Source organism: Chiloscyllium plagiosum, chromosome 6 (genome assembly GCF_004010195.1).
Source record: "Chiloscyllium plagiosum isolate BGI_BamShark_2017 chromosome 6, ASM401019v2, whole genome shotgun sequence".
NCBI classification, from domain to species: domain Eukaryota; kingdom Metazoa; phylum Chordata; class Chondrichthyes; order Orectolobiformes; family Hemiscylliidae; genus Chiloscyllium; species Chiloscyllium plagiosum.
In genome coordinates, this window is record NC_057715.1 from 93,521,461 (window position 1) to 93,538,869 (window position 17,409).

The following is a 17,409-nucleotide window of genomic DNA, read 5'->3' on the forward strand; positions in this document are numbered from 1 at the left end:
TGAGAAGTGGCAGATGAAGTTTAATTCAGATAATGCGAGGTGCTGCATTTTGGGAAAGCAAATCTTAGCAGGACTTATACACTTAATGGTAAGGTCCTAGGGAGTGTTGCTGAACAAAGAGACCTTGGAGTGCAGGTTCATAGCTCCTTGAAAGTGGAGTCGCAGGTAGATAGGATAGTGAAGAAGGCATTTGCTATGCTTTTCTTTATTGGTCAGACTATTGAGTACAGGAGTTGGGAGATCATGTTGCGGCTGTACAGGACATTGGTTAGGCCTCTGTTGAAATATTGCGTGCAATTCTGCTCTCCTTGCTATCGGAAAGATGTTGTCAAACTTGAAAGGGTTCAGAAAAGATTTACAAGGATGTTGCCAGGGTTGGAGGATCTGAGCTACAGGGAGAGGCTGAGCAGGCTGGGGCTGTTTTCCCTGGAGTGTTGAAGGCTGAGGAGTGACCTTATAGAGGTTTACAAAATTATGAGGGGCATGGATAGGATAAATAGACAAAGTATTTTCCCTGGGATCGGGGAATCCAGAACTAGAGGGCATAGGTTTAGGGTGAGAGGGAAACGATATAAAAGAGACCTAAGGGGCAACTTTTTCATGCAGAGGGTGGTATGTGTATGGAATGGCTGGTATTTTACTTATCATAGCTATTTATGCATTTATTTTAAATTATAAACAGAAACAGGTCTGGGGGGAGAATGAAGGAAAACAAAAGGTTTGCATTCAGTGATGTCGCAAAAATGTACTTTCAAGTGAAAAATGATTCATAACCATTTCATATACAACCACGGTTCTGTTATAATTAGCAAAAGCAGGAACTCCACTTCTATCAAGCAAAAAGTTAATTTATAAAATCTAATCCCAATGGTCACTTGCTGAAAATGTCCAAGAAATTCAATATTTTCCCTACTGCTGATGGTGGTAGATCTGTGATTGAGAATCTGATTCCAATTTTAGCAACCAATTAGAATTCTTTGAGAAGAGCTTTTTAGACAGTCGATTCTGATAAATTACTGGTTTGTTGAAGCAAGTATTCCTTCTTATTTCGATCTTCACCACAGAAGAGCAGTAAAAACCATCAACATGCTTCCTTGCCCTGCTGATCTCTCCAGACACAAAGCATTTCAGGGCTTGTTAAGAATAGCATTTGCAAAACAAAATTGTCCATTTGACTTCTCATTAAAATATAGACCACAAAAAACATATACCACAAAGATGGGTATTGTATTAAAATACTGATTTTCTGCGCTTTCCAGATTTCTAATTATATCTAAATATGGAAACTACATGGGAACTTTTACTTTTTATAGAAGGATCAAAACATTCCTTTTTTGAGTTAATTTTTCCCAGAAGCTCAGTCTCTCCAGTCCTCACAAGCAGTTCAGTAATGACTACCTCTATTCGCCCACAAGGCAGAATGCCTTCTGGCACATTCAGCATAAACATGGTTGTGATTAGGGATTTAGTTGTCTAAGAATCACAGGCGTAATACTACATTCCATCATTCTAAGGGGTTGAGAGTCCAAATGCCATTACAACATGTGATAAACAGAATAAGGAAAAATAAAATTTCTATTATCTGGTATATCGTTTTAAACCTCCTTTTAAAATTTTAATTCTCCGTGTTAATGACAAAAGTTCACATATTCCTTGAGCATTTTTCACAGCCTCAGGACATCCTAGACTGCTTTCGAGTTGAGTACTTTGTGAACTGTAATCATTGTTTTAATGTTGGAAACATAGCAACCAATTTGCACTCAGATAAAACGTAAGAGCAGAGGTTAGTCATTCAGCCTATCTGAAATTCATAACTTGCAATAGTTGGTAATGGAACTAAAGTCAACTGTTTAGAAGGTAGTTATGCTTATGAATTGGTGAGAAAACCAGGGCATTCAACTGTACTCTTGGTCAGTGTAGTCCACCTGAGGGAGACAGTCTAATCTGTAACACAAAAACATTTACAGTGCAGCATGCCCTCAATACTGCACTGGAATGGTACCAAGACTTTGCATGCAAGTCTCCAGAATGGAACTTCAAATTCAGAGCCATCAAATTCAGAGGCATGGAAGTGCAAACAATGAACTTCAGCCAAAATGGAAAATGCAAGTCTATATATATATAAATATTTGAAAAAAAACAAATCCACCTGTTGTAAGCTGGCAACTTGCACAAAAGTATTAAATTTCAGTGGGCTGACATCCTGACCTAAGATGATAAGTTTGTAATCCTTAAATGGCAGACAAAATCATTTCGGTACAGGAAGGCGACTAACTTAGCGTAGACAGAAGGCTTCATTGTAAATACAAGAAACATTTAAACATTAGTTTAAACGATAGCATGCAGCCCTTCTCACAGAGTGTCAGAAAAATCTCAAATTGATTGGTGGAATATGCAGAATGCAGGGATGTGCTTTGTGCCTTGAAAAGGAAGCTGGATGAGTCTCTTCAAATTATAGGAAATTGGCAGGATAGGTCTAGCAAGCAATATCAGAAATTACAGTCTCCTGGAATTTGTTTACCTTTGGGAATGGGGATTTTTCTGTCGGCCTTTCTTAAATTGATTGGAGAACTTTTCCACTGACTTCCTGCCTCTCTGACAGAATGATCTGGAGAAGACTTGGACTGATGTTAAATGATGCTTGTACAATACCTTGATAGAACCAAATTGTGAATCAGTTGGTCTACTCTCCTCTTGTCAAGTTTTCTGTTTTGACTTATCATGAGAACTTTTAATTTCTGCTCTTAACAACATATTTAATCAGTTTTTTTTCCCCAAAATATTTAATTAGAGCAACACAAATTACTTTTAATCAGAGTTTACATAGCTATGAATTTGTATGTGGAAGCGGGCTTGATAGTCTCGCTTGAGGCTTATACATTTCGAATCAGTTTTTCCTAGTTTTGCACTCATTATCTGTTCAAACAGATTACAGCTCCAACAACTATACTCCCTAGCACATAATTGCAGCATGTCCCAACATTCAATGAAAAATACAAGTAGACACTACCAAATGTGCACAGATGAGAACTGCTTTCACCATTACAGAACCCAAATGCTTAAACTGCACAGGTTTGTTACAGAAATGAACTACTTTTTGTAGACACTGAAAATGACAATTTGTTTTGCTTGTGCAAATTTTTGCTTCTCTTTAATTCTTTAATAACTTAGCTCCTCATGAAAGGACCAATGCAAGTAGATTTAATAGTTTGAATCTGTGACTATTACTTAAAATAAAATTGCAAGTAAGATTTTTATAAATGCTGCCTATATCTCCAAATTTGGTGGCATGTACCAGTGTGAAAGATGCTTGGAGTACAGAGTAATTGTATCAGTTTTTATTTGAATATTGATGTAATTTTCTGGGTGGACTTGAGCTCTGATCTTTAATGCTTCAGTTGGGAATTCCCCAAGACAAGAATTTTTAAAAATGCAGAATTAACACGCAAACAAGAAAAAGGAGGTAAATGTTCATTTTTATTTTATGTTTCTAAGGTATCCCTCCCCTCTCTCCCATTCACTATTCTGTCAATTTTAGTCATCCCTTCCCCCACACTAGAACATAATAAATGTTTATCACTAAAACAGATACATCCAAATTGCTGCACATAATATCAGTTTTTCTGCAATAAATATAATGCATCACAATAATCTGGGAGTGTAAGAGGATATCGTTTATATAATAGGTTCAAATTTGAGTTCATACCGCATATGGTGGCAAAGCCAGAGAGAAGCACATGCAAATTTCCCACTGTCACTGTTCACTTGGTTGGGAAAATCATGGACAGAATAACCCCTAATTTCCTTTCTGCCATGCAAGCAGGCAAGACCCTCTGCTAATAGCACACTTTCATAAAATAACCCTACTTCAGTAAGTAGAGTTAATCAAATTTAACTAAGGGAAACTCATCAGCTACTTGTAAGGTTTAAACCCATGTCCCATTAATTAGGATATATCTCAAGTTCACAAATAAAACATCTTCCAAATATTTAGGCCTACAAAATTGAAACAGTGAAAAAAAATCCAACTAAAAAAAAAATCAGAATTTCCTGAGTTTTGAGGACTGATTGCAAATTCTCAGTGGTGGGGGTGGGATTACAAGTGAGCATAAGGTTGCAAGTTAAATATGTCTGTCTTAGTCTATCATGCATGATGTAGTAATCCTGCTCTAATTGGGCTATCAATTTTATAAAATTTATCTACCGATTCTCTTGAAGCCCACCTTAGTTGGCCACACCCACATGTCTAGCCTTTGGCTCAAATAACTTGCTGGCCCATCTCCATATGGTATTTTGAATCTTGTTTCTAATCATTAGTTAAATAGTACAGGAACAATATCAAATCCACAACGTCCTAATCAGGCAACCAGTAATTTCAAATGAGGCACCAAACAATTACAAATTAGATAGTGAGTCATTGAGATATCATAACTAACCAATCTGAAACTGACCAAAAATATTTTGTTCTTGTGGTCATTCCATCTTTTACATCCATAGCCTGCCAAATTGAATGCTTAATTCACATGTTCTAGAGCTACAACCAAATTATACATTGTTTTTCATTGACATTGACAAAGGATTTTGGAGATTCAACAGATCCTTTGCTGTACCTAAACCTCTCTTTGACAGAATCCAGACCACATTTTATTTCTGTATCTGTTCCCCTTTCTTCCGCCATTCCCTCCCAGGCCCCAGTGCTTTAGCTTGACTTAACTACTGCATAGCATTTCCTTTTTGTCTTGTGTCCTTTCATTTCTTTGATTATGAATATCTGAAACATTTCTCCCATAGTCTTCCAATTGATTCTGCCAACTCAATGGGTTTTTTTTTCTGACTGTTTCTTGACCTTCACTTTATTACATGTTCTAAAAAATACAACATTGAAAGCAGCAGCAAAATAAAACACTACTAAAAGGGAAATGCATCACTAGATGAAGAGCAAAAAACAATAAACAGATGGAGAAAACTAAAACTAGTCAGAATTAAACAACTCAAAATATAAATCTGAAAGAAATGTGAAAACAGTGAAGGCAAAATAGTACTTTAGTGATGATTGAGAACTGAAAAATATCTAAAAATATTGTCACAGTGGATTTTTGATATAATAAAATTGAAGCAACCCTTTACACATGTTACTGTTGGAACCTGAAAAAAGGTTCCATTATCATAACAACATCATTGACAAAAATGATTATATCTCAAGCTAAGAATTCAAAGTTGAGGAGATTTTAGACTACAGATTTTAATTCAGTTCCTTTAGTGTGCTTTAATCAGGTTTAAATCCAGAAGTAAACCAGTTGTTCAATGTGACAAAATAATTCAATTCTATTCAACTCAAATAGTTCAGTCCAGGGCTTTTGCTTAAACCCTGAACACACATGTAGTGGTGCTCTGATCTCCTTTTCATTATCATGGGTGGAATTTTTCTACCATACACTTGTTGTGAAGCCTGAATTTTAATGCACAACATCCTGCAGTTAATGGTCATCCAGTAATTCTGTGATACATCACACACAACTTAGTCATTGTGCTCCAAAGAAAGTACCAAACAGATTTTCACAGGTGAATTTTCAGTCTTGCGTCAGAAACAAATTTGGGTAAAATCGCAAGCTTTCAACAGAGTCATCACGACACAAGTGGCCAACTTTCTCTGCTAGTAGTAGCCTGGGTGGAAAAAACAATAAATGTGTGTAATAATGCATGGTAAAATGCTCAATTGTATGATTCTATCATTATTACTTACCTTTCTTTGGCCAGAAGTACGGAAATTCCCATGAGCTTAGCATACTCTTCAGAACTAACAAAACCTTTTTCTGATACCTATGTACAGAAAAAAAAGAAAAATATCCATGGATTTGATAGACAACTTGTTGGCTGGGTAGTATAAACACAGCCTGAAAACTTATACTCTGGTGGTTTAGTGAACGTGCTGTGCGTGCAGCACAGAGAGTTCTCAATATACGAATATGAGAAATAGGTGCAGGTGTGGGTCATTTCACCCTTTCAGCTTGTCTTAACATTTTATCAGATCATCTCATAGCTCTCAGCTCCCCAGTCAAAAATCTATCTACCTCTTCTTTAAATGCTTTCAGATATCTTGTCTCCACAAGGCTCTGGGGTAGAGAATTCCAGACATTCGCCATCCTTGGGGAGAAGAAATTTCTTTGCATCTCAAGTTTAAATGATAGTTCCTTTATTCTCTAATTAGATCCCTTAGTTTGAGATTCTACCACTGATGGAATAATCTTCTCAATAATCTAATCTGTAAGCCCGCTCAGAATTTTGTATGTTTTAGGAAGCTCTCTCCTCACTTTAATGTATAAAGGCATAAGCTGTTTAAGTGTACTTGATAAGTCAATCCCTTCACCCCTTGAATCAGCCCAATGCTTCTCCTTTGAATGGCCCCCATTTTCAGTATATCCCTTCATAAGTATGGGGACCAAAACTGTGCAAAGTACTAGAGCTGCAGCCTCTCCAATCCCTGTACAGTTATAACAAGACTTCCTTGTTTCCAAAGTCAAGATTAGAGTGGTGCTGGAAAAGCAGAGCAGGTCAGGCAACAACCGAGGAGCAGGAAAATCGATGTTTCGGGCAGGAGCCCTTCATCAGGAATCCTTGTTCACCCACCCACCTCGCAATAAAAGCTACAAATTCCATTTCCCTTCTGAATTGCTTGCTGCACCTGCATGCTAGGTTTTTGTGTTTCATGCACAAGAACAATTAGATTATTCTGTGCCATTTTGTTCTGGAGTGTATCTCTATTTATATAATAGACAAATTTTTGATTCTTCTGACCAAAGTGCATGTTCGCACACTTTCCTACATTAATCTCCATCTACCAAGTATTTGCCCACTCATTCAACTTATAAAGTATCCCCTTGCAGATTCTTCATATGTCCTTAGCATAACGTGCTCTCCCATCTGCTTTGTATCATCAGTAAATCTGGATACATTACGCACTGCCATTTCCTCCAAGTCATTAATATAAATAGTAAACAATTGAGACCCTAAGATTGATCCTTGTGACACTCCACAAGTTACACATTTCCAACCTAAGAACGATACATAATCTTGACTCTATCTTTTGTATTAACCATTTGCCAATCTACGCTGTTAAATTACCCCCAAGACCATAAGCTCCATTCTTGTGCAATAAGCTTTTAATGGCATCTTATCGAATGTATTGAGGAAATCCAAACACATTACACTACTGGGTCCCCTTTATCAGCTCTGCATGTTATATTATCAAAGAACTCCAGTAAATTTGCCAAATATGATTATCCTGGCACAAAACGATATTGACTCTATTTGACAGAGTTAAGCTTTTCTAAATCCCCACAATCTTCCCTTAAAAATGGACACTAGCATATTTCTCAATTTCAGACAGTAAGCTAACTGATATTTAATTTCCTGCTTTCTGTCATCTCCCTTCTTGAACAGTGGTATCACATTAGCAGTTCACCAATCCAATGGAAGCCCTCCCAGAATCCACAAAGTTCTGAAATATTTCAATCCATGCTTCCCACTGTCTCTGCAACCACGTTCTGCATGCCATCAGCCCTAGCAACTCTGTTCTCCTTCAGTCCCATTAGTTTGTCAAATACTTTGTCCTATGTGATAGAGACTTCTATTAGACCTTTCCTCCCTGCTTATATTACCTTTGGGATATTTAGTGTCCTCCACCTTAAGAGCTGATGTAATTATTGGTTTAAATTATCTACCATTTCCTTGCACCCCATCATCAATTCCCAGTTATATTCTCCAAACATCCACTTTCTTTATCTACACTGTTTTTATGTATCTGTAAAAGCTCTTGCTGCTTATTTATATATTGCTTGCCAATTTACTTTCATAATAAATTTTCTCTCTCTTTATTAATATTTTTCTCATCTGGTGCTGTTTTTGAAAAAAAATTCAGAGTCCTCTGGCATCCCATTAGTTTTTGCTGCTTTCTATGCCTTAGTTTTTGACTGGATATTCTCCTTGATCACTTTGGACACCACAGGTAGCTCATCCTTCTTCTTTTTGATCTGAATATTTTTTTTTGCTGAGCGTTATGAAGTACCTACTTAAATATCTGCCAATCCTCATCCACTGACATATCCCTCAGTTTATTTTCCCAGCCTGGTTTAGACAACTCTTTCTTTATACTTCTGTAATTGCCTCTATTTAAGCTGAAGACATAGGTTAGGACCCAAGTTGCTCTTCCTCAAACTGAATTTCTAATTTTGTAATCATCTAGATGATTCTTAATGCGATCGCATTAAATCTACCTAATTACACATTAGTAGATCTAAAATAGTCTGTTCTTATGTAGGTTCCGCAATGTATTGGTCTAAGAAACAGTCCTTGCTGCACTCGACAAAACTGTCTTGCGTTTTACCTTTGCCAATTTGATTTGTCCAGTCAAAATGCACATATAGAAATCACACATGATAGCTGCCCTGCCCTTCTTACATGCCACCATTATTCTACCATCTATATTTTGTCCTACAGAAAGACAACTCTTCGGGGGCCGATAGGCAACTTTCACCTGTAACTTTTTTCCCTTCCTATTCTTGATTTCCACCCAAACTGATAAGAATAAATATTAAGCTAAAGAAGAAAAAGTGCACTTATGACAGCTGTCAGGTTGTAAACACAATTGAGAACCAAGCTGAATATAGAAGGTGCTACCTTTATTATATAGCTACTGCTTTTCCTGTCACCTTTGGTTTCAATCCGTTTGACCCAGATCTGTTCTAGCCCCATTGAAATTGGCTGTTTGCCAGTTGATTATTCTTATCCTGGATTGATCAATGTCATTTTTCACTATCATCCTAAACCTTATGATACAATGATCATTGTCCCCTCGATCTGAATAAGAGTCACTGGACTTGAAACGTTGACTCTGCTTTCTCTCCACAGATGCCACCAGACCTGCTGAATGTCTCCAACAATTTCTGTTTTTGTTTCAGACCTTCAGAGTCCCCAGGTCTTTGTTTTATTTTATATGACTATCCTCCAGATATTCCCCAAATGACACTTTATCTACTTGGCCCACCTCATACCCAAAAATCAGGTCTAGTGACTCGTCTTGTTGGACTGGACATGTACTGCTACAAGAAATTCTCATGAACACAATCTACGAACACCTCCTTCTCTCTGAACCTTACACGAGCACTACCCGGAGTTATGCACTTTGGTATGAAGAATAGAAGAGCTAAATATTGTTTAAAGGGGAAAAGACTGCAGAAAGCTATAGGTCAGTGGGATTTGGAGGTCATAATATGATGCACAAAAAGCTGACATCCAAGTTCAGCAGGCCATAGGCAAGGTAAATGGAATGTTGGTTTTACTTAAACTATACGAGGCACTGGTCAGACCACAGATGAACACTGAACAGTTCTTGTCCCCTTATCTCCAGAAAGATATACTGGCATTGGAGGCAGTCCAGGGAAGTTTCACTAGATTGATCCCAGCTATGGAGGGATTGTGTACTAAGGTCAGACTGAGTAGCTTGGGCACGGTGGCTCAGTGGTTAGCATTGCTGCCTCATGGCGCCAGGGATCCAGGTTTGATTCCAGCCTCGGGCGACTGTCTGTTTGGAGTTTGCACATTCTCCCCAAAGATGTACAGGTTAGGTGAACTGGCCATGCTAAATTACTCATAGTGTTCAGGGATGTATAGGTTAGGTGCATTAGTCATGGGTAGATATAGGATAATAGGATACGGGAATGGGTCTGGGTGAGTTACTCTTCAGAGGGTCGGTGTGGACTTGTTGAGCTGAAGGGCCTGTTTCCACACTGTAGTGATTCAATGATTCTATGAATTCCTTACTCTTTGGAATTTAGGAGAATGAGAGGAGACCTTACTGAAATATATAAGAATCTTAGGGAACTTGAGAGGGTAAATGTGGAGAGACTGTTTCCTTTTGAGGGAGCACCTAGAACCAGATGCCATTACTTTAAGATTATGATGTCGCCCATTTAACACATTTTCTCTCAGAAGGTAATGAATCTGTGGAACTCTACCACAGTGGGTTGTCTAGGCTGCATTGTTAAGTTATTCAAGGTTGAGATTAACAGTAAGTGAATCAAGGATTATGGGGAAATGAAGTGAAGTTGAGAATTATCAGGGAGACATGATCTGATGATAAGCAGAGCGGGCTCAATGGGCCGAATAGCCTACATCTGCTCTGATAGCTCATGGTCAAAGTTTCCAGTATTGACCATGTCAGGGGAGAACATACACAAAAACAAACATTTCCACTAGAAAGGAGCAACTGTAAATAACATGTTACCTTCATATTTTACCTGTTACTTCTCGTGGGGGCGGGGGGGGGGGGGGGGGGGGGGAGGGAGAAGGGGCGACTGATCTTGAGCAATTTGCATGCTCACCTTTCAAGGTGGGGTCAGACATGTAGAATAGAAGGCTTATAACATGAAGAAATACACTTTAAAAACCTGGTGCTCTATAAATTTTTGGCAGATAGAAATTTGGCTTAGATAATGGGAGTACATGCCAGTATATACTCAACATCCAATATTCGGCTCCATTGCCGTCAGTAGAACTCAATGTTGTACCCTGTGTCCATATGTACAGCAAACTCAATTATTTCCCATTTTTGAAATACCATCTGAGGCAAACGCTTAAAGCCTTGCATATAGGTTCAGACTAACACTATCTCTCATGCATTTTAGTGACATTACTGTGATTAATATAGGGAAGGGTAGAAGGATTCTTTTCTGAATGGAGGGCTGTGACTAATGGCATTCCACAGAGATCAGTGCTGGGACCTCTGTTGATCATGATCTACATAAATGATTTGGAGGAAAACATAGCTGGTCTAATTAGTAAGTTTGCATATGGTACAAAGATTGGTAGAGTTGTCAGCTGATACGGTATAGATCAGTTGGAGGCATGGGCAGAAAAATGGCACACAGAGTTCAATCCGGACAAATGTGAGGTGATGCATTTTGAAAGGTCAAGTACAGTGGAAATTATACAATGAATGGCGTAACCCTTAGGAGTATTGATATGCAGAGGGATCTGGGTGTGCAGGTCCACAGATCACTGAAGGTGGCAGCGTAGGTAGATAAGGTAGTAAAAAAGGCCTATGGCATGCTTGCCTTCATTGGTAGGGGTATTGAGTATAAGGATAGACAAGTTATGCTGCAATTTTATAGAACTTTAGTTAGGCCATACTTGGAATTTTGTGTACAATTCTGATCACCACACTACCAGAAGGTTGAGAATGCTTTGGAGAGGATACAGAAAAGATTTACCAGGATGTTGCTTGGTATGGGGGAGTTTAGCTATGAAGAAGGGTTGGATAGACTGGGTTTGTTTGCACTGGAATACCGGAAGTTGAGGAGAAGCCTGATAGAAGTTTATAAGATTGTGAATGGCATTGCAAGAGTGGAAAGTACGAGCCTTTCTCCCAGGGTGGAGGAGTCAATTACTAGGGGACACAGCATAAGATTTGGTGGGGGGGCGATTCGTTTAAAAGAGATGAGCGAGGCAACTTTTTCACACAAAGGGCCTGGAACGCATTTCCAGAGGAGGTAGTGGAAGCAAACACAATAGCAGCATTCAAGAAGCACCGATAAATACATGAATAGGAAAGGAATAGAGGGATATGGTTCCCCTAAGTGAAGAAAGCTTTAGTATGGAAGGGCAAGATTTGAGGGTGTGTGCTTGGAGGGCCGAAGGGCCTGTTTCTGTGCTGTATTGTTCTGTGTTCTTTTATTATATGGCACAATTCAAATAATTAGTTTGGTTTCATGCAATTGTTCATTTCTCAACAGATTACTGCCCAGTTACCTTGTAGTTAATTACTGAGACTATTCAAATATTGCTTTGTTAATCGTTAAAAGGAAAATTTCTTACTGTCTCCACGGCTGAAGCAATCATTTCATCCTCACTGTGTGACTGTAGCTGAACTACCATCACTCCACTATCAAAGATACGTAATCTGCAGGAAAAATAAAATTCTTTCTATTAACTGAAACATACTTTTGCATTTAGAAATGATTACAAATCACGATGTTTGCCATATAATTTGTAAAAAATAAAAAATCTCTACAGCTATCTACCATACCAACTATTCATTACCAACCCATTGACCATTTTGTTCCTCCTTATGAATCTGTGAATGTTTGCTTCCATGCAGCCCTCACTCAAGCTGTGCAAGACTCACGAGTCAACAAACTATTCTATTACAAAACTCATTTTAACAAACATCCAGATAGAGTTTTTGTATAGTGACTAGAAATAAGACTAGAAATAAAATAAAGTGATGCAATCCACCATCACTTTACTCCATCTGCAACAAACCCCATCATCCCTTCAACTTTGAAACTGATGATGACTACATTGTTGTTACTGCTTCTTGTTCTTATCCCAAACCAGAGAATAGCACCAAACTTTGTTCCCAGTTTCCACCCCTCCCTTGACATTACCATCAATTTCCAACGTTCCTTTTTCAACTTACCTCCATTTCCGGGAATAGGCTGTCAAGAAATATGTATTAGCCTACCAAGTTCCTCGATAATACTTTTTCTCAACCCACCTCCTGTGAGAACACTACTCTGTCCTTGCGAATCCTCTGTTGCACCTGGTCTGATGCAACATTTTCTATCCCAATGTTTCTTCAACCATGGTCTGCTCCTAATTGTGACATTTCTGCCATTACCTTTTTCAATCCCCACAAGATGTAAAGTATTTGCTGCCAATAATTTTCATTTTTCAGCAGTGTGAAATTATTACAATGATCTATAGCACAAGAACAGAATGCTTATGTTGTTTCAATCACTTTCCAATAGATTTATAAAAGTATCCCTAGTGAATTCCACTGTTCAAAAAGCAGTCCCTACTGCAAGATAATACTTTATGCAGGAGCTGTGACAGAAAACAGTATGCAAAATATGTATGTGAGAAATTATGTTCACTTAATTTGACGTCCGTTGCAAGAATCAGAAAACTTGTTATAAAATTAGAAACCATATATCCCTCCAAACAACATTATGACACGGTGAGCTAAGATAAATCTTGTTTCCTACTCACCTCATTGGTAGACTCAGGGCCTCAAACATTTTGCAAGCATTCACTAAATCTTCCGGTGAGAGAAGCTGTTAGAAAAGAAAAGTTTTTCTGTAAATTAATTACTACAAATAGTGAAGAAAGGATAACAAACACCTCTGCATGACATTTTCTTTGAGGTAGACAGAAAAATCAAAACACAAAACAAGTGCAAATTTTGAACTCAGAAAATAGTCACTGATGTTTGAATAATTTAACTTGGCACTTTATTTTCCTGGTTCAAACAGTTTTCCTATTTAATTAACCAAGTACAGTACAAACCTACACTGACTTCCTCCAGATGGTGGAAGTTCCACATGATGTCTTTTACAATTTAAACATACTGTCAGCTGACCAAGTACAAGAGTAGTGTGGAGAAATGAAACTATGTCTGCCAACAAGTCAGATTAGAATATCCCTCTTAATACCAGTCCTCACTGAAGCAAAAGCAAAATACTGAAATTGCTGGAAGTCTGAAATACAAACAGTGCTAGAACTACTCAGCAGATCAGGCAGCATCTGCAAATAGATGAACAAAGCTAATGATTCAAGTTGATAACTTTCAACAGAATTTTTTTTTAAAAAGCATAAAAACAAACAGTAAGCTGTGCAATTGGGTCGATGCTAAGAGAGCAAATGAGGAATTTAAAATAGATAAACAGAATCCTGTTGAGCACAACATCTTTCTTGCTTTCAGATTACCAGTGATTTGCTTTCTATTGGTGTTTAATTCGCTGCCATTTATCTTCAAGAAATGCACACTGCTCTTCCTTCCAAAGGGATTTCTGCTTCGTTCTTACCTTGTCCACTTCATTGCTTTTCACATCCTTACTCATATTTGCTGTCCTGACTTCCACCCTATCTTAGACCTCTTCTTTTGTCTTTCGCATTTTCCCTGCCTCTGTACTTACCTAATACCTATTGCATCTTTAACCATCTCTGACAAAAGGCCATTGACTTGAAACCTTTATTCTTTCTCTCTCTCCAGTCATTTGCCACACTTCAGTCCCATAAATGCACTTAAAACAGCCCCAGAAGGACTAAAAGTCTGCAATCAATTTACTGTGAATATTAATACTCATGCTAAAACCAGTTTTAATCAGTTCCCTTTACACTGAGTTTAATTTGATCGGTCTTAAACACATGTGAACATTAGAAAGCTATCAACTGTTGTACCATTACCTCCATCCCTCGAGCTCGGTTTGTCAAGCAATAAACCTCCGTCAGTGCCATCATTCCACCTTGTTCCTGTCAAAATTTAAGCATTGTTTAACAATATTTTAATGCAAAAACCATTGCTGTCAACATTTTTCTCTTGACAAATGCTTCAAAGTGTCTCTCTTGTTTCCATTAATAAAATGTTCATCTAATTATTTTTTAAAACTGCTTCGACATAGGTCCATTTTCTTTTTGATTAGACAATATTATTTTTCATAATACAAGTAGGTACTGCACGAGATTCTCAGTGAATGGGAGGAAATAACAAAGAACCATTATACGACAATAAAACTATTTCCTTGTCACCAACTCGGAATTTTTCTGAAGCCTTATGTCTTTTGAAATCTTGAGGTCAAATTTCTGCAAACAGGCAAAATGTTTGGCAAATTAGAGGACAATGCTTTCTCATTAGATTGGCAGAATTGAAGAAATCTTTGGCTCTACTCCAAGCATATCAAAAATAAGACAGGGCTGTTGTGTCCCTGCTTCTGAGCCAGAAGGTATGGGTTCAAGTCCCATCTGCCCCACAGATGTGTCACAACCTGTCTGGACATGCTGACTGAAATACAGTAATCTGTAAAAACTAACAAGGTATAATGGGTTTTTTTTTGGTACAAAACTTTTTTTTCAACCAGTTTTTGAACAAGTATGAGAGATTGTGAACTGTGACCTCAGTACGTGATACATAAATCCTGTTGGCCTGAATTTGTTGCTGATTCCATTGAATTTTAAGCCAGAAAACCATGAGAGGTCGACCATTCAGCCCATTGAGTCTGCTCTGACATTCAGTGAGATATTGGCTGATCTGATAATCCTCAACTCCTTTATCCTGATTAAAAATTTGTTTGTAAAATAAAAGAATATCTATAGTGTGGAAAGTGGCCTTTCAGCCCAGTGAATCCACACAAACCCTCCAAACACCATCCTACCTGGACCTAGCCCCCCAACCTATCCCTGTAGTCCCACATTTCCCATGGCTAACTCACCCAGCCTACACATCCCAACATACTACGGAGCAATTTAGCAAATTCATTTACCCTGCATACCTCTGGAAAATACAGCACCTCAAAGAAACCCAGGCAGATGTGGGGAGAATGTGCAAACTCCATCGAGACAGTTGCATGAGACTGGAATTGAACCTGGGTCTCTGGCGCTGGGAGGCAGCAGTGCTAACCACTGAACCACCATGCTGGCGTATCTCAGTCTTGAATATACTTAATGGCCCAGACTCGACAGTCTCCACTGCACTCAGAAAACAAATCATCCTCATATCTGTCTTAAGGGTGACCCCGTACTCTGTGATTATGCACTCTGGTCCTAGACTCACCCACAAGGGGAGACAACCTCTCAGCAACTATCCTGTCAAGTTCCCTAAGAATCTTATGTTTCAATAGAGGTCTCTTCTCATTCTCCTAATGCAATGAATACAGGCACATTCTGCACAACCTCTCCTCATTAGTAGTCATGATATGGAGATGCCAGTGTTGGACTGGGGTGTACAATGTTAAAAATCACACAACACCAGGTTATAGTCCAACAGGTTTATCTGGAAGCACTAGTTTTCGGAGCGCTGCTCCTTCATCAGGTAGCTGTGGAACGGGATCATAAGACAAAGAATTTATAGCAAAAGATTACAATGTCACGTAACTGAAATGATATATTGAACAAACCTAGATTGCTGTTGTCCTTCATCTTTTAGAATGGGTTGCAGGTTTCAGTTCATTAATGTGCAAATCCCAGAACTTCTTTTAAGTCACATTCTCGAGATAACTTAAGGTTTTATAAAAAAAAAAGGTGACATCTCAGCTCAGACACTGCATTAAAGGTGTGAAGGTTAGAGTCTGTCTGTAACCCAATCTTCAGTCAGACTGGTTCTACTTCCAAAGTAGGAATTTATAAAATATTACATGGATTGACTGCCTGCAGATTATGTGCTTTTTGAGCAGAATAGAACATATCTGCAAATACAAATTCACCCCATAGACTGTGCGTGCATGAGAGAGTGCGTGCATGTCAGTGCACATGATAGAGTGTGGGCGGGGGTGTATGTGTGTGTGTATGTAAGAGTGTGTGTATAAGAGAGAATGTATAGTGTAGTGGGGTCACCTGTAGAGTGACATGAACCCAAGAACCTGATTGAGGCCATCCTCATGGGTTCCAAACTTGGCTATCAGCCTCTGCTTGGCCACAACATTGGTTCCTCCACATCATGGCTACCACTGACACCACTAACTGCTGGCTCAAAGTGGAGAGGATCTCCAAGAAGATTGCGCATATCAACACAGACATCAAGTTTCTGCAGAAACGCAAGACAGGAGGGAAGATCCTAAAAGGATTATGGATCATAAATCTACTCAAGTTGACCAACAACACAGACTACGCTGAGAGACTTTGCCGCCACACCTCTCGCAAACTCATCAATCATCTCGTGCACCAACTGCACAGCAGGCACCATAACCTTTAAATCAAGATAGAGTCCACATACACAGCTTGCACCCAAGATACGGCAGTACAGTTACACGACACTGTTAAGCAGACAAGGCGATAGAACTATACAATGCACATGCACACCAAGAAAAAGAAATTGTGGAAACTTGGCATCACCATGAGCAGTAGCCAAGCATCCCCCCAACCCCTGCCACCACCCAACCTCAGCACCACAGCTGAAAATGTTATCACCACAGGGAAACTGATCGTCAACTTATCGGACCACACCCTTCAACCAGAAGAGATTGAAGTTCTCAGCCGAAGGCTCAATTTCTGCCCCACCACCAAAATGGACCACATTGTTCTTGCGGCAGACACGGAGGAATTCATCATATGAATGGGACACTAGGACTCCTTCCAAGATGATACTGGATTCTGGGTAATCCAAGATAGAGGACGGGAAAAATTTCTGGCTGTAAGAGCTGCTCCTTTTTTTTTTTGAGGTATTTTAGGTGCTGGAGGTGATTTTCTCGAATTCCAGGAGCAGCAATTAATGTCTTATATGCTGTTGCATTGTTTTGGAACTTTGGGGAAAAAAGTCAAAACAACAGCACTTTTAAATGGGAGAAGAATAGACAAAGGAAGCACATGGTGAGGACAGTGCAAGGGAGAGAGGGAGAGAGAGAGGAGAGAGGAGAGAGG

At 38.8% G+C, this 17,409-nt stretch overlaps 1 protein-coding gene across 1 annotated transcript in view; it reads right to left on the reverse strand.

Moving 5' to 3' along the window:
• Positions 1-3,459: 3,459 nt before the first annotated feature.
• The window catches only part of vps36 (vacuolar protein sorting 36 homolog), a 72,349-nt gene continuing 58,399 nt past the window's right edge, over positions 3,460-17,409 (reverse strand). Inside the window, exons 10-14 of the mRNA XM_043692140.1 lie at positions 14,245-14,310; positions 13,048-13,112; positions 11,872-11,956; positions 5,744-5,820; positions 3,460-5,664 (exon numbers count right to left, since the gene is read on the reverse strand). Of these exons, the coding sequence (XP_043548075.1) occupies positions 5,571-5,664; positions 5,744-5,820; positions 11,872-11,956; positions 13,048-13,112; positions 14,245-14,310 (387 nt within the window). The 3' untranslated portion in view covers positions 3,460-5,570. The remainder of the gene's footprint in view (positions 5,665-5,743; positions 5,821-11,871; positions 11,957-13,047; positions 13,113-14,244; positions 14,311-17,409) is intronic.